At 40.3% G+C, this 25,249-nt stretch overlaps 2 protein-coding genes across 4 annotated transcripts in view; one reads left to right on the top strand and one right to left on the bottom strand.

The window, feature by feature from the left end:
• The window catches only part of LOC121390045, a 60,706-nt gene extending 36,503 nt beyond the window's left edge, over window positions 1-24,203 (top strand). The window contains exons 1-8 of one of the 2 annotated variants that reach the window (XM_041521751.1): window positions 11,166-11,297; window positions 12,125-12,257; window positions 13,599-13,738; window positions 15,795-15,909; window positions 18,020-18,144; window positions 19,253-19,412; window positions 20,395-20,513; window positions 23,968-24,203. In XM_041521751.1, the coding sequence (XP_041377685.1) occupies window positions 11,264-11,297; window positions 12,125-12,257; window positions 13,599-13,738; window positions 15,795-15,909; window positions 18,020-18,144; window positions 19,253-19,412; window positions 20,395-20,513; window positions 23,968-23,981 (840 nt within the window). In that variant the 5' untranslated portion in view covers window positions 11,166-11,263 and the 3' untranslated portion in view covers window positions 23,982-24,203. Of the gene's footprint in view, window positions 1-11,165; window positions 11,298-12,124; window positions 12,258-13,598; window positions 13,739-15,794; window positions 15,910-18,019; window positions 18,145-19,252; window positions 19,413-20,394; window positions 20,514-23,967 lie in introns of those variants that run through there. The other variant, XM_041521750.1, reaches the window with a different exon arrangement.
• LOC121390046 overlaps window positions 1-25,249 on the bottom strand; it is a 111,539-nt gene that overhangs the window by 19,095 nt on the left and 67,195 nt on the right. The window lies entirely within an intron of this gene.

Genomic DNA, 25,249 nt, shown 5'->3' with positions numbered 1-25,249 from the left:
GTCTGATCAGTATCGAATACCATTTTAGCATGGGACCCTGGTAAGTCGAGGTACTTAATAATTGTATTAATATATTTTAAAACTGCTTTGTAAATTTATTATAATTATTAGTCAAATAACTTTTTTAATTGTTACTTGAACCAACAATGCAGAAAAATCTACATATTTGATGTAATCAAAAGTACACACGTGCTTACAATCGGTCTACCCTCGCCCACTAAACGAAAAAACACAAGTCGTGTTATTTACTATGTTCAAGAATAGAAGCGCAAAACGTTATAAAAACAAAGTATATAGCTGCAATTTGCTTGGTTGAATTTATATCTTAAAGAAATCAATAATAAAAAAAAAACTGTTTTTATGAAAAAACATTATTGATTTAGCGGTCAGCAGATTGCTACATGGTGTTTAAAAAATATTGCTTGCAAGATAAGGTGGGACAAACTTCTTTTTTGTTTTTTAAATAGGTTTGATTATTTCTAATTGTATTGATCTACATCTTAGTTTACGTTTTCAAATTTTAGCGCCCTTATTTGCTTGCATGAAAAAACGATTGACGTGTGACCTCACATTTTTACTGACGTCACTCACTAATGCGTAAAAATAAACATGCAGACGACACTTCGATAGATATTTTGGGCATGATCGCCATAAATTACGAAAACTACAAATGTTTTAATTGTCATACGGGTCATGTGTTTTTGACCTATTTTGGTTCCTGTGTAAAAAAACTAATTTTTAAGGTAAAATGTAACAAATAATTGGATATACTTAAAATTTCTTAGCTATTTGACTGTCTACACATCTTACTGTGAGACTTAGAACGTAAACAAACGGTAGGTGGTGTATTACTTTAAAAAGAGGTGAAATCCCAAATCACACGACTTAATAGAGACAACGACTCAACAGGGGTGAGAGTATTTATTTTCTGTCTATAATGTTTGAATGACGTCAGTCTTTGAATGACGTTGCATACAAGAACAACTGCTTCCGTTTTTAGAAGGCAGGAAACTTTCAATGTAAAATTGTTATTTATTTCACCGTGTTTGAAGAAAGAACGATTTTCAAAAAGTACCATTTGTTAAAACGTTATATTTGTCCACCACTGCAAACACATAGATCTTCAATCTAAATCAGTATAAGAAAATTAACTTACTATTTTCAGATGAAGTCTTGATCCAGTCGATTTCTAACAGTGACAAAATCTCTCAAAATGATCCAAACGAATCTTCTTTCTTCTAACAATCACGAAATATCTCAAACGAATCTCCTAACAATGACGTAGTAGATGTGATCGAATAACAATCGTTTTCGGCGAGCGAATGACAATGAAACCGTATCTAGCCTTTTTATACTCTTTCGTGCCAGTCTAAGTAGGTCAGGGGCCTGTCTAAGTAGGTCAGGGCCGGGTCAGTAGGACGTTGCACACGGCACAGTAGGCCAGTCTAAGTAGGTCAAGGTCAGTCTAAGTAGGTCAAGGCCGGGTCAGTAGGACGTTGCACACGGCACAGTAGTCCGTGACGTCACCAAGGTCAAGGCCAGTCTAAGTAGGTCAGGGCCAGTAGGACGAGGTCACGGCCGTGACGTCATCAAGGTCAAGGTCACGGAAAGTAGGTCATGACCCCATACAGGCCCGGGTTCTACTCGCATCACATACAACTGCGCAAAGATATGAGGAGCCACATCGAATGTTCCATCCATCATCCAGATGTCATCCAGATGTCTGCTTTGGCAAGGTGTTGTTTAGCTGTGTCTGAACCAAACACGAGCATGCGACTCCTGCTGTCGGCGCCGTTGTCATAGAAATGGCTGGGGTTATCTCCCCCAGTTGTAGTCCACTCGTCGTCTATGGTCAGGGTTCTTGGGATGATGTTTCGCCTTCTGGCGACGTAGAGTACGTTTGAGAGCATCAGTGTTCCCTAGTGCTGCGCGAACATCAACTGTTCAATCCAAATAAGAATGTCCTTCATAGCAAAGCTTTGGACAACCTCTATTACTAGTTATCATTTCCATGTTGAAGAGATTAGTGATTTTTTAATATCTGATTGGGACCCCAAGTTATATTGGGAATTTTGTCATCCTAGATTAATCAGATTATTAAATGCATCCTTTCATGCTTATTAATCACACTTAATCCTATTCTGCCTATATACACAATGCCACATTTAGTCTTTTGATCAAAGCTGTAGTTTTAGAGGCCATGACTATCAAGTAGATTAAATGATTTTCACTTGACAATACCGATCCGAAGTGTTAATTAACATCAGTGGTAATTAAGAAAACAGATATTTGATGTTATTATAAACAAAGCTCACTGGTAATAATGTGTGTGTGTGTGTGTGTGTGTGTGTGTGTGTGTGTGTGTGTGTGTGTGATTCTAAGTTGAAGAGATTAGTGAGTTTTTGTAATATTTGACTGGGACTCACAAGTTCTATAGGGAATTTTGTAATCATAGATTAATCAGATGTGAGATTATTAAATGCCACATTTAGTCTTTTGATCAAAGCCGTAGTTTTGGAGGCCATGACTATCAAGTAGATTAGATGATTTTCAGATATTTGATGTTATTGTAAACAAATTTCACTGGCAATGATAGGTGCGTGTATGTGATTCTAGAAATAGTTTTCGTAATTCGTTAATTTATTTCCATAATAAATGGAAGGAAGCCACATACATATTCATGCCTTCATGTATCTCAGTTGCAATATTTAAGAACAATATTAAATAATTTACACAATAAAAAAAAATTGAAGGTGGGGGGTGCAAATGACCGGATTTTCATTAAGCAAAAGGGCAAATGTCCAGGGGGGAAAATGTCCTAGGGGTAAATGTCCGGGGGGGGGGGGGGGGGGCAAAAGACCTGGACCCACCAAATCCTGTCTATGTTGGTGCATATAAACAATACATTGCTACTAATGAGAAAATGTGGGTTTCCTCTCTAAGAATATATATCCAATTGATTGGCATCCAATAGCAGATAAGCCAACGTGCTCTTGAGAAAGAAAGTTAAATAAACTTTAACTTTGACTCTCTGTCTATGTGTGCTCGCGTGTAACTGGCATGTGTGTGTGTGTGTGTGTGTGTGTAACTGGCTTGTGTGTGTGTGAGTGAGTGAGTGTGTGCTCGCGTGTAACTGGCTTGTGTGTGTGTGTGCTCGCGTGTAACTGGCATACTACAACAAAACAGATTTACTGTTTATTATCATCTCGTGTTATACTGTATTGAGAGTTAAATTGTTGCTATTTATTTGTTTTGTTGGGGTGTGGTGGGGCTTATTATTGGGGGGGGGGGGGGACATCCAATAGCCAGTGATGAATTATAAATAAATATAACAAACTTTAACTTCCCCATACAGGACAGTACATTCCACGGTCAGTGGGCGATCACGTGATCTACGTCTCGAAATAGATCGCCGAGCTTTGTAATTGTTGCGACGGAGTGTCACGAAGCGTAGCTGAATGTGGGTGCTGTCGGATTTCTTTCTGTAGTATGTGTATTAGTGATTAATATGTGGATTTTTTTGTATCAGTTAACTCGAAAATGATCGATATATAGGTATTTGACGTCAAACATAGGATTGTTGTGGTATTAGAGCGGGAATCTTTGCCTACCGTTTGGTAGTTAGGAATTGCCAAAAATATATACTACTCAAAAGAATTTAAGTTTCAAAAATTTATAACCAAATAAGTTTCAGAGTGTATTAGATTGATGATGTAAACTACACCAATTTTTTTTTTTATTGTTCCATATTTACAAAAAAAAAACAAATAAACGTCACTGTATACAAGAAAGTCACATGACATGCTGTCAAAGTTGAAGGTTGTCAAACATGGATTTTTACACATTAGAACATTCGTTTAATAGTGTGTGAATCCACCCCCTGGCGCGAATACACTCGACACATCGTTGCCTCATGCTGTTGATCAGACGTCTGAAGAACTCTTGGGGAATGGCCTGCCACTCTGCCATAAGAAGTTGACCCAGATCATGAAGGTTGGCCGGAGGGGCATGGTTATCCCGAACTCTCCTGCCTAATTCGTCCCAGGTGTGCTCTATTCGGGCCAAGTCATTCGAATATGCTGGCCAATCCATCCTGGCGATACCTTGTTGTCTGAGAAAGTCCGTTACCACCCTGGCGCGGTGGGGTCTGGCATTGTCATACTGCAGAACTGCCCCGCCGCCAATCTGCTGAAGGCCTGGGAGAACCAACGGCCGGATAATCTCATTCAGATAGCGGATTCCATTCAGATTGCCATCCACCACATAGAGGGGGGTCCTGTGGTGGATAGAGATGCAGCCCCACGCCATGACGCTGCCACCACCGAACCGGTGACGTTGTTTAACGTTAACGTCAGCGAAGCGCTCCCCAGGACGTCTGTAGACACGAACCCGACCGTCGTTGAACTGGAGACTAAACCTGGACTCATCAGTGAACATCACTCGACCCCACTGAACACGTTGCCACCGCAGATGAAGCGTGCACCAGTGACGTCTGGCCGTTCTGTGACGTGGTAGGAGTGGTGGTCGAACAGCCTGGCGACGGCAGCGTAGATTATTGGCTCTCAGACGATTGCGTATGGTTTGATCAGACACTCCAGTTCCAGTCGCAGTCCGCAGATTGTCACGTAATCGGCGTGCAGTGGTTGTGCGTTGACGTAGAGCCATATTGGTGATGTAGCGGTCCTCTCTATTTGTAGTGCTTCGGGGTCTTCCCGAACGTGGACGATTTCGAACAGAATACGTTGCTTGGTACCGTTGCCACAGTCGGCCAACGACACTCTGACTGACACCAAGTCTCAGAGCAACATTTCTTTGCGTATTGCCATCCTGAAGCCAAGCAATAGCCCTTCCTCGATCTTCGATAGTCAGTTGAAGTCGTACCATTGTCGAATTTGGAGTGTGCACCGTACACGAACGCAAGCTCCAATTATACGGAAATTCAGCATTGGGAACATGGAATACACATGCAAAGCGTGCAAATGAAGCGCTCTGTGAAAAAGCAAGTTATGGGCACTTAGCAGACCTTTCGCTTTCGCCCTAATTTACGTGCAAATGTAAGCATGTTTTCGCCATTAGAACTAGTCGACAGTGTCAATGACAGTGGATTTTAATTCATTTATGGCTTGCTTAGACCCACTTTCGTCAAAATGGAACAATACCATGCGTGACATTATGGTCTAGCTAATATAATTGACATTCAGAAAATAATGTCGAAAATATCTTCTGACCCTTAAATTCTTTTGAGTAGTATATACATAGGTTGGTCTCTGACTGTAATGAGAGCGTATTTATGTCCAAATGTCCGTCTAGCTCTCTTACAGTTAGAGTACCCGGGCTATCCTTCTCTGTATGTGTGTGTGTGTGTGTGTGTGTGTGTCTGTGTGTGTGTGTGTATGTGTGTCTGTATGTGTGTGTGTCTGTATCTGTGTGTTTGTGTGTGTGTCTCTGTGTCGGTGTGTCTGTGTCGGTGTGTGTGTGTGTGTCTGTGTCGGTGTGTGTGTGTGTCTGTGTCGGTGTGTGTGTGTGTCTGTGTGTGTGTGTGTGTATGTGTGTGTATGTCTGTGTGTGTGTCTGTGTGTGTGTGTGTGTGTGTGTATATGTGTGTGTGTGTGTGTGTCTGTCAGTGTGTGTGTGTATATATGTGTGTGTGTGTGTGTATATGTGTGTGTATGTGTGTGTATATGTGTGTGTGTGTATATGTGTGTGTGTGTATATGTGTGTGTGTGTGTGTCTGTGTGTGTCTGTGTGTGTGTGTATATATGTGTGTGTCTGTGTGTGTGTGTGTCTGTGTGTGTGTGTGTATATGTGTGTGTATATGTGTGTCTGTGTGTGTATATGTGTGTCTGTGTGGGTGTGTGTGTCTGTCTGTGTGTGTGTCTGTCTGTGTGTGTGTGTGTCTGTGTCTGTATGTGTGTGTGTGTGTGTCTGTGTGTGTCTGTATGTGTGTGTGTGTGTATGTGTGTGTGTCTGTGTGTGTCTGTATGTGTGTGTGTGTGTCTGTGTGTGTCTGTATGTGTGTGTGTCTGTGTGTGTGTCTGTGTGTCTGTGTGTGTGTATGTGTATGTGTGTGTGTGTGTGTATGTCGCAAAATGTAGTGATGGTCCGGGGCCCTTCCCCCTCTTAAATCCGCCACTGGGAACAGTAGCAAAGGTAAGAATACTTTGAATAAAGTAACGACCTGTTTACTTTGTATTGGAAATGAAATGAACTAAATTTGATAGGTCAGTAGTATGAAATTTAGAGATTTTCCAGAGTAAGTAGTGAGTCTGACCTGACCTAACCTGACCTGACACACACACACGCACACACACACACACAAACCCACCAAGACAAACCAAAACTTACACATTTTTGCTGGAATAAGATATAGAATACAAACGGACTGCATCTAATCGGCAGTAATGAAATGTTGATTGTCATTGGTTTAGTGACCAGGTGATACGACTATTAATGAACTGTTTATTATTTCTATTAAAGTTACATTCTCTGGTTACCATATTATAACATCATGTACAAATGTGAAATACAAGCTCAAATGCACTTTTAAAAAAGTCGTGTGTGTTCGCTATGAACGGATATCGTCAAAAGTATACGCTTGATTCGTCGCCTGTAGCTCGGCAAAGCACAAACGACAGCCTGTTGTCAGTTTCAGTTAACACGTGCGTTTGCCGATTTCACATTGTAGGGTTCGTCTCAAAAAATTATAAGAGAAATCTTGCGCTGTACGAAGAACGTTCGGTTGAGGATACGATACTAGAGTCTTTCGTTAAAACCGGTTTGATCTTGACAACGTATTATCGACAATCGTACCTTCCTATTTCAGAATTAATATTTTATAAAGTGTCAGTAGAACTTTCAAAGTTTAGTTTGTATACTATTAACACATTAATCATGTATATATTTTTTTAAATAAAATATACTAAAGTAGACAATGAACGTTTTCACTTCTTAATTTACGTGTTAAAATCGACAAATTCAAATAAATATTCTTTCGTTTGGAAAGGGTAAAATTAGGGGGTTTGTTTAACGACATCAGTTAGAGCATATTGATTTAGTAATCATCCAACGCCATACAATCGTAAATAAAATAAAACATATCCTATCCTTCCTTCCATCTGCTGTTGGATGTCTAACATTTGCTAATTTTGACATATAATCTTAGAGAGGAATCGGGTGCATGTGCAGGGGGAGGATATTGGAGGTCGAAATCCTTACTTGCCCAAGCTTAAACAAAAATTGAAATGTATTTTCCATGGGAGCATGGCCCCATATAAACTTCGCTCAACAGTCTATAACCCCAACCCTGCTGAAATCCCTACACACGCGTCTTGGAAACCCGCTAAATTTGTTTTTTAGCCAGGGATCGTTTATATGTACCATCCCACAGACAGGATAACACATACCATGGTCTTTTATATACCCGCTGATGGGGATCGATCCTAGACTGACCGCACATTTAAAAAAAACACCTTTTTAGGTCTAAGTAATGAATAAAAATAACATATATTCTTGAAAAATGTTACGTAAATCGAACACAGTACCCTCTTCCTCTACCCCTAGAGCGTCACGTAATTAGTAACACCCCCTTACATGTAACGCGTATGCCAACAAGCTGGCCACTGTCAAAATTTCAAGGCAAATCCCACCGACCCCTGGAAAGGCGTTGTACCATACCTCTATGGATATAAATATGTTTTGGAGATATGAGACGACCCCTCAATCAAGACAGTTAAATTTGTTCAAAAATGTATCGACTAACAGAGACTTTTTAACGATTGTCATTACATACCAAATATATTTTTCTGCATAAAATATCAGCGACTGTATATTAAACGTGTTTCTGATTGTTCTAATATTTGTACTAGGTTAAATTTCATTTCATTTCCGAAAATATTGTTTTCGTCCATTTTGAGGGGTACCCAGCACTACTTTCCACCTTAGGTGTGTACTGTGTAGCAAATAAAAGTGTATTTATTTATTGCCAATGGATAATAGTATTTGCACAAATAATCAATGTCACATATTACTACCAACCACAGACGCAGCTGTTCATATTACTGTGCATCTTCATAAATCAAGGCTAATATTCGTTCCTCGTATTCAGCCTTGATACATGTCGTCAAGAAATCGTGCCACAAAATGCTTAAATTTCATTGGATGCGATGAGATCTGATTGCAACGAATCGCAACGCTTCTTATAGATTCCCTTGTTATTGTAAACAAAGATGGCAGCGTCAGCGTCCGTGGAAACGTGTCGTGTTTGGCGGTTAATTTTTGATATTGCTTTCAAGATTGTCACATGTTACCGATGCTGTGATTGGTCAGCGATGTCATCGTGTAAGGGACATAATCGGTGTTACAAATTTTCTTCCAATAGAGGGCGCTAGTAGTGAATATCAGTAATCTTGACTACATGTATCAAGGCTGAATACGAGGAACGAATATTAGCCTTGATTTATGAAGATGATTACTGTGCAACCTGAAAGGCGGTGGTGGAGGCTTCTTACAATAATAATACGGTTATACCGGCCTCGTGGTGTCTTGGTTAAGCCATCGGACATACGGTTGGTAGTTACTGGGCTCGCAGCCCGGTACCGGCTCCCACCCAGTGCACGTTTAACGACTCGGTGGGCAGGTGTACGACCTCTACACCTTTTTTTCTCATTAACCACTAACAACTAACCCACTGTCCTGGACAGATAGTCCAGATAGCTGAGGTGTGTGACCAGGGCAGCGTACTTGAACCTTGGATATAAGCACGGAAATAAGTTGAAATGAAATGAATGGGATTTTTCGTCATAGTTTTAAGACATTAAAAGTACTTTATAATAAGATCCCTATTAATAGCTTCTCAACTGAAAGGGCGGGATTTAACTCAGTCGGTTGAGTGCTCGCTTGAGGTGCTTGCGTCGCAGGATCGAAACACCTCGGTAGATCCATTCAACTGATTTAAAGTCCAATATTAACATTTAGGCCGTAATTATCTAAATTGACTCGGTAATAATCTCTGTCCCAGGTCGGGACCCTGGCTATCCAGAGACGGGACCCGGGACAGACATGTACCTCACCCGGTCTGTCCCAGGTCGGGACCCTGGCTATCCAGAGACGGGACCCGGGACAGACATGCACCTCACCCGGTCTGTCCCAGGTCGGGACCCTGGCTATCCAGAGACGGGACCCGGGACAGACATGCACCTCACCCGGTCTGTCCCAGGTCGGGACCCTGGCTATCCAGAAACGGGACCCGGGACAGACATGCTCGAAACCTTCGTCGTATATGAGCATGATAAAATTATCCGCTTCGCTCCATTCAACTGATTGGGGGTTTTTTCTCGTTCCAACCAATGCACCACAACTGGTCAAAGGCCGTGGTATGTGCTTTTCTGTCTGTGGGAAAGTGAATATAACGGATCCCTTTCTGCATTCGAAAAAAAATGTAGCGGCTTTCCTGTGATAACTGCGTGTCAGAATTACCAAATGTTTCACAACCAATAGCCGATGTGCTCTAGAGATGTCGTTAAACAAACTTTCTCGACTGAAAGGCGAGGGTGGAGGCTTCGTATATTAATAATAAATGACAAATTTGTCGCGACCATCCTTTAATAAATTTTGGAAAGGTCGCATATTTCTGTTTTGTTCTCTAGATAAACATCTACGGATAATGGAGACCATTTATAAGTCTCCTACGTGCACGTATTTTTAAAGGTCACAAAATTAAGTCTTATTTTGAAATTAGTGCCAGTAATTTCCGGTCAGGGTCAAGTCAAATACTTAAACGTTAAGCTGTTTGCCTGTGGGAAAATAATGCGCTTAATCATATTTATGATCGTACCCACGAAGGATATGTTTAACTATACTCTTCAAAAAAAGTAGGGGAACCTGAAATATTAATATCAATTATTAGACCACAGAACAATCTAATTAAAATTAGCTCCACAATTACATGTGGATCTAACACCAGCCAGTTGGAGCTCATGTCCACCAATCAAAACCTTACTTGCAGAATCCTGCCATTGATTTAAAAATAATTTGAAAACATTCCGAATTATCCTGAGGGTATATGACATGTTTCGTGTGAATTACGAATGCCTTAAAACATGTTTTATTTTATAAAATAAATAATTTGTAATGTAAAACTGAAGACTGATTGAGTTGGGGTTTTTTTTATAAATAAATAAAATAATTTTTAATGTAAAATTGAAGACTGATAACCCACCCCGTACGTATTGGTATGGTTCGCTGTACTGCGGCCACTAAAATAGACGCCCGATATTTTTAGAATTTGTATGCTCCCAAATAACGTTATAAAAGGCGAAGTGTGATTGGTCAATATTTAAATTATTAGTCCCCAATGTCCAGGTAACATTTCGTCTGTAAATAATAATTTATAAAATATATTTATCTTGATTTTATATATTGTAATATACTTTTGACCCACAGCTCCTTACACTGTGGTTTTACATAAATATATATAAATAATATTTTCATATACTTACCGTTTATGACACCCAATAGCCGATATGTATTTTTATGCTGGGGTGTCGTTAAACATTTATTCATTCATTCATTCATTCTCGATTTTGACAATTTCCAGGACGGTCCATTAATCACCGTGGAACATTATTTCTGTCAATCTTTTTCATTCTGTTGATCATACAGTTGTTATTGTTTTGTTTTATTAATTTTTATTGTTTGAATTTGCGATTTACTGATAAAACAACCCATCAACTTTCAAATTTCACTTCCGACCCCAATCGTCCTTCGAGATCTTTGGTTGTAAAAAAAACCTACTGTAATACTGAACTACCGGTTGTAATGTTTGCCCAATTAATTCACTATTATCATATAACCATTCCCCTCAGCTAATATACCTTACAATTTTGGCAGTTGTAAATTCTTATTAGAGTTCCTCTAATTTTTCTCAAGAGTATATATTAGAAAGTATTGACTAACAAAACATCAGGACATACATCGCTGGTAATACCTCCTTAGCAAAATCCTGATTTAGTGTCTGGCCACAACATACTTTATTATACTTTACTAAGAGAAAGAAACCCGGAATAAAAGCTTTTAATGTGAAACAACTCAAAATTCTCGTTCTCTGGCCTAACTGACATAAATCGCCAGAATGGATATAATTAAATTGAAAAATGCTAACAATCCAAATTAAAATAGACACATTATATGTAGGCGTGTATATGTATATAACTGATTCAACTTCGGTGAACGGGCACATTGGTTTTATTCGGAGCCCACAAGGACAATGCTTCTGTTTGTTTTGATTTTGGCTGTTTGCGGTAAGTATCAGTATTTCATTATAACATTGGGGGTGTTTTGGTTAGGGTTGTACACAAGCACCTGTTGCTCTGGGCCGTAGAGTGTGTGGGGGGGGGGGGGGGGGGGGCAAAGGCGTCAGAGCGTCTATATTTAAACATTTCCGGGGAGGTGGGAGAGCATGCCATCGGATCCCTACTGTCTTCCGTCTTCCATGCTCGTTCGTTCCAAGAATTAATCAGCCCCCCCCCCCCCCAAAAAAAAAAAAACAACAACACCCAAATAATTAAATAATCCCAGCCCTGTTGCTATTACGTTCGTATCAGAAGGCCGTGTGCTCATTAATGCCGAAGTAAAATTACATTCATTCAGTTTAACTTATTTTCTTGCTTATGTATCCAATTAAGGTTCAAACACGCCGTCTTAGACACAAACCTGAGCTATTTGAATGCGTTAGTGTTAGTGATTAATAAAATTCAACATAGCGTTCTGGAGGCGATCACTCACTGCACTGAGTTTTGTGTACCAGAAAAGAAAATTGCAAATGGTCGACCTGAAAAATTAATCAGTGGTAAGCCCTCTAGTTGGGGAGGGAGCGAGAGAGAGAGAGAGAGAGAGAGAGAGAGAGAGAGAGAGAGAGAGAGAGAGAGAGAGAGAGAGAGAGAGAGGGGGGGGGGAGGGACAGAGAAAGAGAGAGAGACAGACAAGGGGGAGGGCAGACAGACAGAGAATACTCTGCAACTTTAATGAATTCCATGATCTAATAAGGTTACTTTTTAAAATTTTGTTTGGTAGGAGAATGTATTATTTAAAGTTAAGTATAGTGTCGGATTTCTTTCATTAATTTAAGGCATCTCGGTTAAAGGAGAATGCCAGGGAAATATTGAGCAGCGAATCTTGACTTGCAGTCAGATAATTAGAAGACCTGTGCAGTTGTCCGACATTGGTAACCTTGACACCGAGGAAAAGAAGAGAGTCTGCACGTAAGCACATCCATAAATCAAGTTTGATTAAAATCAAATCTTATTTTCAGTACATAATATTTGGCCCACTAAAGGAAGGTATTTTGTTCCCAGGGGGTCGGGATTTAGTGCAGTCTGTTGAGCGCTCGACTGAGGTGCTTGCTGATCCCTTCAACTCTCGTTCCAACCAGTGCACCACAACTTGTCAAAGGCCATGGTATATGCTTTCCTGTCTGTGGGAAAATGCATATAAAAGATCCCTTGCTGCTAATGGGAAACACAATTACCAAATGTTTGACATCCAAGAGCCAGTGATTAATTAATCAATGTGTTCTAGTGGTGTCGTTAAACAAAACATTTCTTTTCCCCGAGGCCATTGACTAGAATATGATTTTATCTATTCATCAAACAGTTCAGAAGCCGTTGCGTGAATTACGATACCGTATCACTGCACAAGACTGATTCCTCAATTCTCGCAATTTCCCAATCTCATTGTGCAGTGCAATCACACTTGCAAGAACAATGCGATGTTGCTTAAGAGAGCTTGTTGAATTTGGCCACGATATATGGATGGTTCCGCTGAGGGACTGTCACTAGTAGTAAGAGATCTTTTACATGCCCCGTCCCACAAACAGGACAGCACATACCACGGCCTTTGATACATCAGTCGATCCTAGACCGACAGCGCGTTAGCCAAGCGCTTTCCTAATGGCCTATGTCTCGCTCCGTGTGTATAGAATAATATTTCATATATATTTACTATATTAGTATGGTAAAGAAATATTGCTTAAATTATTTCGAAGTCTAAATATTTTTAATGCAGTCAACATCATACATGGAGCTGGAAGAAGGATTTGATTTTATGACATGTTTAAGTAAACATTTTACTGATAGTCCATGGAAAGTGACATGCTAGAAAGTCAATGATTTGAGCAGAATGATTTAGGGGGAAAAGCGCAGACAAAATCCCACATATAAAACGAAAGAAAAGACCCACAGTAACAAACAAACAAACACGCAAACAAAATGTCCTCATGATATTTACGACAAACGAGAGATTTTGTCATGGTCTCGATTGTCTTAAATCTTAAGACTGTCTTAAATCGAAAGATTGTCTTAAATCTAATATTGTGCCATTTCATCGTGTCCAAATATAAAATACAAACTCGGATAACCAGTAAAGTTTTGAAACCATTTTTAAAAGAATTACCATACGAAAATAGAGATGATTGCTTTTAATTGCCGCTTACAGCCGGTTTGAACTGTTAATAGGCTACATACACGCTTATGTTACACTAAGAATTCAATTATTTCTAAAATAGAATTCAGCAATGCATGATCATACTTAGAATGTTGTTACAGAAATGTTCGCGAAGGAATGACATGCGCACTGGACATAATTAACGAGTGCGCAGACTCCCCGCAGTTAGCAAGCACGGGGACGCCAGTGGAAACTATGAGGGCCAGTCTAAATAGCGGTCTGCAAGATCTCTCGAAAGTCTGTAAGTAAAACGTACACGACACGTCTCGGTGGGTTTAGAACTGATAGATACGTCACGGGTCTCCATTAAAGGGAAGGAAGGAAATGGTTTATTTAACGACGCACTCGACACATTTTATTTACGGTTATATGGCGTCGGATCACATATATACTGAGGGAGGAAACCCGCTGTCGCCACTTCATGGGCTACTGTCTACGATTAGCAGCAAGGGATCTTTTATATGCATCATCTCACAGACAGGACAGCACATACCACGGCCTTTGATGTACCAGTCGTGGTGCACTGGTTCGAGCGAGAAATAGCCTAATGGACCCACTGATGGGGATCGATCCCAAACCGGCCGCACATCAAGCGAGCGCTTTACCACTGGGCGACGTCCCACCCCATCCGAGGGAAAGTGATCGATGGGCTCAGCTGGAGGGAATAAATGAATGTTTAACGACACCCCAACACGAAAAATACATCGGCTATTGGGTGTCAAACTATGGTAATGCAAACAAATAAAGTGATGATCAATATTAATATTAAAATTCAAGATTCAAACAAAAACAGTGTAAAGAACTGAACAAAAATACAAATATCACAGATAGATACTGACTTTTACTCAAAATTTCAACTGTATCTCGAAGAAAACAAGGGGATTTGTGCTGTATTGGCCATTCTCTAAGAATGTTACACCCCTGCACCACAGTGAGGTTACAACACGCGCAGGGGTGGTGTAAGTAGCACACACAGTTCAATGCTCCACGACTGGTATATGATCAACTGTATCAATGGTCGCTTTGCTATTAGTGTTGTTACTGTACGCAAAGGACTGGTAATAAATACACGCATATCAAATATTGAGGTATGTGTACCCTGCCTTTGGGAAAGTCCATGCATATGAGATCTGTACAGTAATTAATATAAAGAACAGACATACAATACACGTGAAGTCGGCATATTTCAGCCGGTATGTTAAGGGCAATTCCACGGTAACTGACGCAACATTCAGACATTTTTTAACGTATTTATTTTTTTAAGTATTCAGTAACATTCTTAAGAGTTTTTGATTGAAATAAATATGTTGTGACAAAGTCATGTCAAAAGAAAATTTCATTGCATACAATCTCAGCGCAGCTACAATCACAGATGAAGTGTGGGTAACTGACGCAACAAAAAAGTAACTTGTATTTGACATGTCTTTGAACTTGCCAAAATTCTCTGAATCTGAAGCATCAAGTTGTCAGGTATATATAGAAATGTGTAGTGCACAGGTAATATATGATCACTAGAACAAGAGAACTAAGTTTTCTACAAGGAATTTTTTATTAATGGGTAACTGACGTAACATTAAAAGTAACTGACGCAATATTTGCGAATCATAAAAACTAATAAGAACATATTTTTAAAATAAAACATTTGTCTTTGGCAACTGGTTTATCTAATTTGTAAGAAATACATAAATCTTAAATGGGAATTTAAATAAAACTAACAATAGGGGCATGTTCCGGATGGTGGGTTGGGGTCACCCCCCCCCCCCCGCCCCCATCCCACCCCTTTCCCAACCCTATCCCTGCTCAAAGTAAATTATTATTATTTTAATATGCATATACATGCATTTGTCATGATGCATTTTACTTGTAGAACGCAAGAAATGACATTTTAGGACAATTTTATAAACAACCCCCACTCCCCACCTCACCCCAGTAACTTGGGCAGTTGCACACTGAATGCCAGCCAGTGTAAACCCCCACTCACTTCACGATGTTTTCCACACATGCGTCAACAATGAGACAACAGCTTAGTTCAGAGGTATAATTTTTCGTAGAATTGCCCAAAAAATGTTCAGCTTTATCTCTTTGGCAAACAGCCAAAACAGCTTAATCGTAAGACTAATTCGTCATAATTTTCATTGATTAAATAAAAACAGCTTATATAATTATTAGTATCATCAACATCACCATCATCATCATCATCATCATCATCATCATCATCATCATAGTAGTAGTAGTAGTTGTAGTAGTAGTATTTTATTTATTTATTTATTTAACTATTTATTTATTTTTATTATCAGGTTCGCCTGGCGTGTCGAGTACAGACGCCGACTGTCCAAGAGGAGAACAGATATCGAGGAGCATAACCGAATGTTTTAATATTATAAGCAGTGGCCCCAATGAGCCATTGTGCAGGTTCGGTCAACATTTTGTTTGCATATACTCAGTTAAAGTCTCTCTCTCTCTCTCTCTCTCTCTCTCTCTCTCTCTCTCTCTCTCTCTCTCTCTCTCTCTCTCTCTCTCTCTCTCTCTCTCTCTCTCTCTCTCTCTCTCTCTCTCTCTCGTCAGACTTGTTACTCCATCCAAATAGTACAAACTAAAACAATGGAAGGCATTTCACTAAAACAATGGAAGGCATTTCATTTATACTGTTGTTGGTGCTTATATCAAATTAAGGTTTAATCCAATCTAATTAAAATTAGCTCCACTATTACATGTGGATCTAACAGCAGCCCGTTGAAGCTCATGTCCAGTTGACCTTTTATTCGACCAATCAAAACCTTACTTGCAAAATCATGCCAGTGATTTGAAAAGAATTTGAAAACATTCGGGATTAAGCCGATGGTATATGAAATGATTCGGGTGAGTTACGAAGTATGCTGGGCACTAATTTCAATATAAAATTTTATATAAAATTCGTTTCAAGACGAAAAAACAACAACAAAAAACCGTGATGGTATGGCCATACAATCTGTTTATACTAGTATACTATCCAGAGTATTACTGCACTCCCCCCCCCCCCCCCCCCTCGTGTTTTCAATGTTGAAATAGACCAAAAGGTATAAATAGTCTCGCCCGATATTTTTAGAATTTGTATGCTCCCGAATAACGCTATAAACGGGGAAGTGTAATTGGTCGATATTTAAATTGTTACTTATAGATGAAATGTCACCTGGACATGGGAGTTCACGCAATGCTGTTAGATCTACTGCTAGACCCCAGTAGAGCTAATTTTAATCACATTGGGTTTAATCACGCTGTTCAGGGTGTGTGCCCAGGTCAGTGGATTAGTTGTTAGTGATTAGTGAGAGAGAAACTCGGGACGGGCATGTTAGGCAGCAAGAGGATTGTCTTTATGCAGACAGTGGAATCATACAGGGATACCGTCTGTGTTCTTTGTGCGTATCAAACGACATATACACCACGGATAAAAATACTACCACTCATCACCCTTAAAGTATTTTTTTTTAAATTGGGTGTTTACTTCTCATTTCAGAGATAACGGGTAGCGTCTATGACTACCCTAGTTCCGCACACAATCTGAGTACTTTGTTTTTACAGGTACCCCATACATATTTTAAGGACAAGGTTACTTGGCACAGTGGTATTAGATGAAATAAAATTGCACACAATTTTTACCCAGATGAAACTTTTTCTTTTTCTTTTTTTTACAACATACTTACCGCCGCCCCCCCCCCCCCCCCCCCCCGTGGGAAGCGCAAATAAAAGATCCCTTGGGGCTAATCTGAAAGAGTAGCCCATGTAGTGGCGACAGCTGGTTTCCTCTTAAAATCTGTGTGGTCCTTAACCATATGTCCATATAACCGTAAATAAAATGTGTTGAGTGCGTCGTTAAATAAAACATTTCTTTCTTTCTTTCTTTTGTACTAACTGCTCTATCAAAAGGTAAGGCGCACCTTGAACTTTGACCCAGCCGAGAGATATTTGGTTCAGTACTTACTACTTGTAACAGTTTAAAGAGACAAGCTCTATTTTTTAAACACTAAGGCATGTGTTTCTCTATTAGAGCCATGTTTGGTCACTGAAATGATATATTACTTAGATATGCACCTCGAACTTATTTGGTTCAGGCACGGCGGACGCAAGCAGACGTGGGGGGGTGGGGGGCTGACTGAGATCGAGGGAGCAAAGCAGAGTTTGTAGGGGATTCGGGGGGTATGATCCCCCATAAAATTTTGAAAACTAGATGTCTTGAAATGCAATTTCCTTTATCCTACATTTCATTTGAACTTATTTTTGTGCATATATCCAATTAAGGTTTAAGCAAGCTGTCTTGATCACACACCTCGGCTATCTGAGCTCTGTCCAGGACAGTGGGTGCGTTGTTAGTGACAGAGAACAGGGTATAGTGGTCTTACAAAACTCGCTCTGGGTGGGAGCCGGTTACCGGGCTGCGAACCCTGTACCTACCAGCGTGATGTTCGATGGCTTAACCACGACACCACCGCTCCGCCGTGCCTGTCGTTTAGTACTACTTATAGCATATCTCTGATTATCTTTCCAGTAAAGTCTGGAGAGCGTTGGATTGTATTGATCAACTCGTAAGTCAGTGTCAACACCTCCCAGACTGGCAGGCTGTACTCAACAGTGGGGCACTGGATGCTGCCAGCCAACAGATGCAACAAACATGTAACACTACCTGTCTCAGGATAGGGCGTCAAAGTGGGGCGTGGGGGGGGGGAGGGGGCGGGACGTAGCCCAGGACAGTGGTAAAGCATTAGCCAGCCTCAAGTTCAGCCAGCAAACGTTTCGCTAACGTTCGCGAACTATTTGATTGGTTCCCGACGTGGCCATTCGGTTTAATGTGAAGCGCATAAACCAGTCGGCCGGACGTCTTTTCTGCTTTGTCTGGCTGAACGCGGCCCTGATGTGCCGTCGGTCGAGGGAGCAGGGGGAACAGGACCCATGCCCCCCAATCAAACTGTTTTTTGTTTTTTTTAACTGTATTAAATTTTATACATACATGTATATACCTAAATAGCGTTGATTGCATCCTCCCCGTATGGGTTTCCCCAATATAAAATCATGGCTACGCCAGCGGATCGATCCCCGTCGGTGGGCCCTTTGAGCAATTTCTCGTTCTAGTCATGCATCACGACTGGTATATAAAGGCCGTGTTATGTACTATTCGGTTTGTATCCAGATGTCTGTCTATATCCTTGTTGTATATATAAATAATAAAAATAATAAAGTAAATACAAAAATATATATTAAAAAATAATATGACAAATGTATGTTTATATGTATTCGTCACGAGTGTATTTTAATAAGGAAATTAGTAACCGAGTCTGTTTTAATCAGTGTTTGTCGTAGCCCGAGTACTCTGACTGTAAGAGAGCTAGACGGATATTTGGACATAAATACGCTCTCATAATATACGCTCTCATTATGAGAGCGTATTTATGTCCAAATGTCCGTCTAGATCTCTTACAGTCAGAGTACTCGGGCTATGTTTGTCGAGGCTCTCCCGAGACAAATTCCGATTAACTAGACGAGGTAGCGAATTACATTTATCCTATAACACTTCTAAATTCACATTTTACGTCGATATTTAGTAAATCAAAGTTCTGAAGTTGCTTAACCGGTAATTAATAACGGTAAATTCAAATGGGTTTATGACATGGATATTATGGGTAAGATACTGGATAAAAACAATTATCATGAATAATGTATATATTAAAAATATTCGTGTTTGTCTTCTTGATCAGTATATACATTCTTTCTGAATATTGTATAGGTGGACAGAGACCTACGAATGACGGGCAGGGCAACTCAAACAACGTTGACACCGTAGACCGAACGTGCACGACCAACCTGATGAACGAAATAGCAACATGCAGTGCAGGCTTCAAGGCTTTTGGCGAGGCAGCTGCAAGTGAACGTCGAAGCAAATGCGGGTAACTATAGAGCTCGCAACAGTCATACATACTTGACATATTCATTCATTCTGAAATAACTATCATCCACCTCAGTGTTAGCAATGACCGTTTACTCTGACTGTGAGTCACATTTTGGCGGATAGCCCGAGTAATCTCCCTTTCGAGAGATAGACGGACAATGGACGGTTATGATTGATGTCATAATGTTAGGCACATTTTGACAGATAATTTACCGATTAAAAAAAGAAAAATCCCCCATAAACAAACAAACATAGAAAATATATATTAAACTGAACGACAAAACCGTATTCCGATACTAAATGTGTATCTCTGCACAAGGTAGAGTCGAAAGGATGTTTCAGGCAAAGTCGTGATTGCTTCCATGATCCACTATGAGGTGTTCGTCCTTAGTAAGACCGCAACTACCATAGGAAATACATAATATATTAAAATAATAGCGTGTCTTTCTTTCTTTCTAATATATTTAGTTATTTATTTATTCTATTTATTATTCATTTCCATAAGCCTGAATCCAAAGGATGTTTTAGGAAAAGTAATGATTACTACTTGCACGATTCACTATCAGGTACTCGTCCTCAGGAGGATAGGGTGGCCCGTTGATTTGTTTCTTGTTGCAGCCAGTACCCAGCGACTGGTATACCAAAGGCCGTGGTATGTGATATCCTGTCTATGAGATGGTGCATATTAAAATGTAGCTGGTTTCCTCTCAAAGATTATGTGCCAGATTTACCAAATTTTTGACTTACAATAAACAACCCAATAGCCGATGTATTTTTCGTGCTGGGGTGTCGTTAAACATTTATTCATTCATTCATTCCAAAAAACAAAACAAACTGTAGGAGGACCGCCACTCCCCTAGGAGATAGGTAAAAAATTAAAATATTCGTGGGGTTTTTTTTTTCTTCTTTTCTTTCTTTCTGTCTTATTTCTGTCTTCTTTCTTTCTTTCTTTGTTCTATTTATTTATGTTTTTCCTTCAGAGAGGTTCGCGAGTCGGTCAGCTGCATTGAAAGCCTGGCAGTCCGGTGTCCACAGAGCTCTGTTGTCCAGAGTGCGTTATCGTCCACGCAGAGCCTTGTTGGCAACCTTGAAGCCTTCTGTAAGTCAATTCCATAACCGTACAACACAGGGAGGGGGGCACCCAGAGCCGGTTTAAGGATCCACGGGGCCTGTAGCGCAAATAACAGCGGGCCCCCCTTCCCAGGATATATATCTGGAACCCCCTCGGGAAGAGGGGAAAAATTACCCGTCCGCGGGGCCCCCTGAAGCGCGGTGACGGTTTCACATGCTGCTACTAGGATAAACCGGCTCTTGGGGCACTAGCGCAACCCTATATAGTTGTTTGACACTATGAATATGAATAAATATTCTAGTCCAAATTCGGGCATTTTGTTTTAATTAGAGGGAAATTAACACTAGTTGCCAGGGCCGTACCCTTATCAAAATCCTGGGGATGCAGAGTGGGGGGGGGGGGGGGGGGGGGGGGAGGCACTACTTTTTATAAACAAATGAAACCCTGTAAAAATTAAACCCTGAGATGTGTATGCTATTTTTTGGAGTAAAACAAAAGTGATAGCCCCTCCCCCCTGCCCCCCGGAGCGTATGGCCCTGGATACATCTAGAGTCTGTCCCACAGGGAACTCCTTTTTTCATGCAATAGAATTTACTATAAGTTATTTTTTTCTGAGCCGATTGTTTTCTAAATTTTACACAGAAGTAGTATATTTTTCTTTACTTCCAAAACACTTTTTCTTTTTTTCTTACGTCAAACAAAACTGAAATTATTTACAAAACACATTTTTGTAAGAGGATGGGACGGACTATAGTGTTAAAAGTGTACATAATGTACATGTTTAAATCCCTCTTATCTAACAGTACACGCTGCCATTTTCAAGATAGTTCCAGCTAACAGAAACAACTTTCTTTTTTTTTGTAATTACATATTAAACCTGTTTTCTATTTATAATAACGATATCTGTCTATATATATATATATATATATATATATATATATATATATATATATCATGCGTTTCTCTACGAACTAATATTTTGTTTACTGTAGAAGCTCAGACTTGTTTTCTATTTATTTTTCCACGAGTGCGTAGTCATTGAATTGTTGGGAAGTAAAATCCGGTTTGTGCTACTGCAATTAAACAGTAAGACAACAAGAAAAACATTGAATATATAGAGAATAATACACGAGTGGCCGTTAGATACCATTTATCTCACAACGAGTTGTTTTAAAATGTGTCTAACGAGCGAAAGCGAGTTTCATACGTTTATAAACAACGAGATGTGAGATAAATGGTATCTAACGGACACGAATGTATTATTCTGTTTCTTGTATATCCTCAAAAACTAGGTTTTAAACAAAGTTTAACATCTTTATCGACTAAAAGATACTTACAACCCTTTGCACTTGTAGCTGACTTACGCGTCACAGACACATGATTGCCAGGTTAACTATACGTCACAGTGTAATCGATTTCCACCGTGTGTTTATATGCTACTCAAAAGAATTTAAGGGTCAGACGATATTTTCGACATTATTTTCTGAATGTCAATTATATTAGCTAGACCATAATGTCACGCATGATATTGTTCCATTTTGACGAGAGTGGGTCTAAGCAACCCATAAATGAATTAAAATCCACTGTCATTGACACTGTCGACTAGTTCTAATGGCGAAAACATGCTTACATTTGCACGTAAATTAGGGCGAAAGTGAAAGGTCTGCTAAGTGTCCATAACTTGCTTTTTCACAAAGCGCTTCATTTGCACGCTTTGCACGTGTATTCCATGTTCCCAATGCTGAATTTCCGTATAATTGGAGCTTGCGTTCGTGTACGGTGCACACTCCAAATTCGACAATGGTACGACTTCAACTGACTATCGAAGACCGAGGAAAGGCTATTGCTTGGCTTCAGGATGGCAATACGCAAAGAAATGTTGCTCTGAGACTTGGTGTCAGTCAGAGTGTCGTTGGCCGACTGTGGCAACGGTACCAAGCAACGAATTCTGTTCGAAATCGTCCACGTTCGGGAAGACCCCGAAGCACTACAAATAGAGAGGACCGCTACATCACCAATATGGCTCTACGTCAACGCACAACCACTGCACGCCGATTACGTGACAATCTGCGGACTGCGACTGGAACTGGAGTGTCTGATCAAACCATACGCAATCGTCTGAGAGCCAATAATCTACGCTGCCGTCGCCAGGCTGTTCGACCACCACTCCTACCACGTCACAGAACGGCCAGACATCACTGGTGCACGCTTCATCTGCGGTGGCAACGTGTTCAGTGGGGTCGAGTGATGTTCATTGATGAGTCCAGGTTTAGTCTCCAGTTCAACGACGGTCGGGTTCGTGTCTACAGACGTCCTGGGGAGCGCTTCGCTGACGTTAACGTTAGACAACGTCACCGGTTCGGTGGTGGCAGCGTCATGGTGTGGGGCGGCATCTCTATCCACCACTGGACCCCCCGCTATGTGGTGGATGGCAATCTGAATGGAATCCGCTATCTGAATGAGATTATCCGGCCGTTAGTTCTCCCAGGCCTTCAGCAGATTGGCGGCGGGGCAGTTCTGCAGGATGACAATGCCAGACCCCACCGCGCCAGGGTGGTAACGGACTTTCTCAGACAACAAGGTATCGCCAGGATGGATTGGCCAGCATATTCGCCTGACTTGGCCCCAATAGAGCACGCCTGGGACGAATTAGGCAGGAGAGTTCGGGATAACCATGCCCCTCCGGCCAACCTTCATGATCTGGGTCAACTTCTTATGGCAGAGTGGCAGGCCATTCCCCAAGAGTTCTTCAGATGTCTGATCAACAGCATGAGGCAACGATGTGTCGAGTGTATTCGCGCCAGGGGTGGATTCACACACTATTAAACGAATGTTCTAATGTGTAAAATCCATGTTTGACAACCTTCAACTTTGACAGCATGTCCTGTGACTTTCTTGTATACAGTGACGTTTATTTGTAGTTTTTTTTGTAAATATGGAACAATAAATACATTTTTTGGTGTAGTTTACATCATCAATCTAATACACTCTGAAACTTATTTGGTTATACATTTTTTACCCTTAAATTCTTTTGAGTAGTATATATATATATATATATATATATATATATATATATATATATATATATATATATATTATTGGACGTATGGCGTTGATGACCTGGTTATCACTTAGGAGCTGCCAGTCGTATGTCTTGAAATTGTTAACAAACGTACGTGTGTAAACAACTATGTGTTATCTAACATAACGCATGATGTTCTCACCAACGGGTGTGTAAGAAACATACATTGTTTATAATATGTAATTTTAAAGTCGTTAAAAGGTTTCTAGTTGGAAAATGTTGCCATGGCAGAAAACTTGGGACAGTCATTTTAAAAGAATTACATTGTCAAAAGTGCATGTAATAAGAAGAAGGATGCCGTCAATTTTAACACACTGTTTTAATATTGAAAATCTCATTTCTTTCAAAATTGCTGTTTACTTGTATTTACTAAATACTTCTTTTTATTTGTCTTCTTAGGTGGTCCACAGTGACATTGAGGGACAGACGTAATACAACATGCCTTATGGTTTTCGATGCAATTTCAACCACCTCCCCCCAAAAACCAAATGGACCCACCTACCACGATGAGATTCATACAGACGCATTGATGGATATGAATCAAATCTTCCACTGGTGTAGTAATTCTGCTGTAAAATCTACGATAAAAACCAGTTAAAATTTGGCTTTGTGATTAAAAAAGAAGAATTCTTCAATATCGAGTTATTGTTGTTTATTGAGATATTTTCCAAAGTAAAGTTTGTCTGTTAATATTTTGCATTTTCGATTTATCAAGGTGGCAATAAAACTGCGCTATCAGAAACATATACATGTTATAATATAAGATATAAAAAGACACTTGACGAATTTCCTGGGATTTTAAAAACTTTATGTATGGTGTGTGTGTGCGTGTGTGCGTCTCTCTCTCTCTCTCTCTCTCTCTCTCTCTCTCTCTCTCTCTCTCTCTCTCTCTCTCTCTCTCTCTCCGTAAACCCACGACTGGTATATCAAAGGTAATGGTATATCAAATCTGGCTTGCGGTCATTTGCCCCTTTTAATACGAAACAACATTAAAATATATTCAATAAAACAATATTTTATTCAATACTACATGACATAGTCACAAAGCACTTTTCACAATGGCCTATGCCCTTCAGTGTGGTTTGCAGACACTTATCACCAGCAACATACTGGTTACACATGGTGACCAACCGCACCTGTAGCTGTTTGGTGTGGCGACATACTCTCTTCTTGGGGGGGCTGGCCAATATCACTCGGTCGCAGTGTTCCCTCTACAGTGGAAAAGTCCTTGCGCAGACATTCAATTAGATCCATAGTGTGGGATCCGTCGTCGAGTGGAGCACGTATCACATACAACTGCGCAAAGATATGAGGAGCCACGTCGAATGTTCAATCCATCATCCAGATGTCTGCTTTGGCAAGGTGTTGTAGAGCTGTGTCTGAACCAAACACGAGCATGCGACTCCTGCTGTCGGCGCCGTTGTCATAGAATAGAAACGGCCTGGGGTTATCTCCCCCAGTTGTAGTCCACTCGTCGTCTATGGTCAGGTTAGCAGTGGCGACGTAGAGTACGTTTGAGAGCATCAGTGTTCCCTAGTGCTGAGTGAACATCAACAGTTGTGAAAAGTGTGGTGTCTGAGATAAGCTGGCCAGGAGTTCCCCTGGTGGTGGCTGCCTTAACCTTGAGGTTCTCCTTAAGCTTGTTAGCTTGCACACTGGCAACATCGGTATCATGGCTGTG

This window comes from Gigantopelta aegis, chromosome 15 (assembly GCF_016097555.1).
Source record: "Gigantopelta aegis isolate Gae_Host chromosome 15, Gae_host_genome, whole genome shotgun sequence".
Taxonomy (NCBI): domain Eukaryota; kingdom Metazoa; phylum Mollusca; class Gastropoda; order Neomphalida; family Peltospiridae; genus Gigantopelta; species Gigantopelta aegis.
This window is presented reverse-complemented; position numbering and strand designations above follow the sequence as displayed.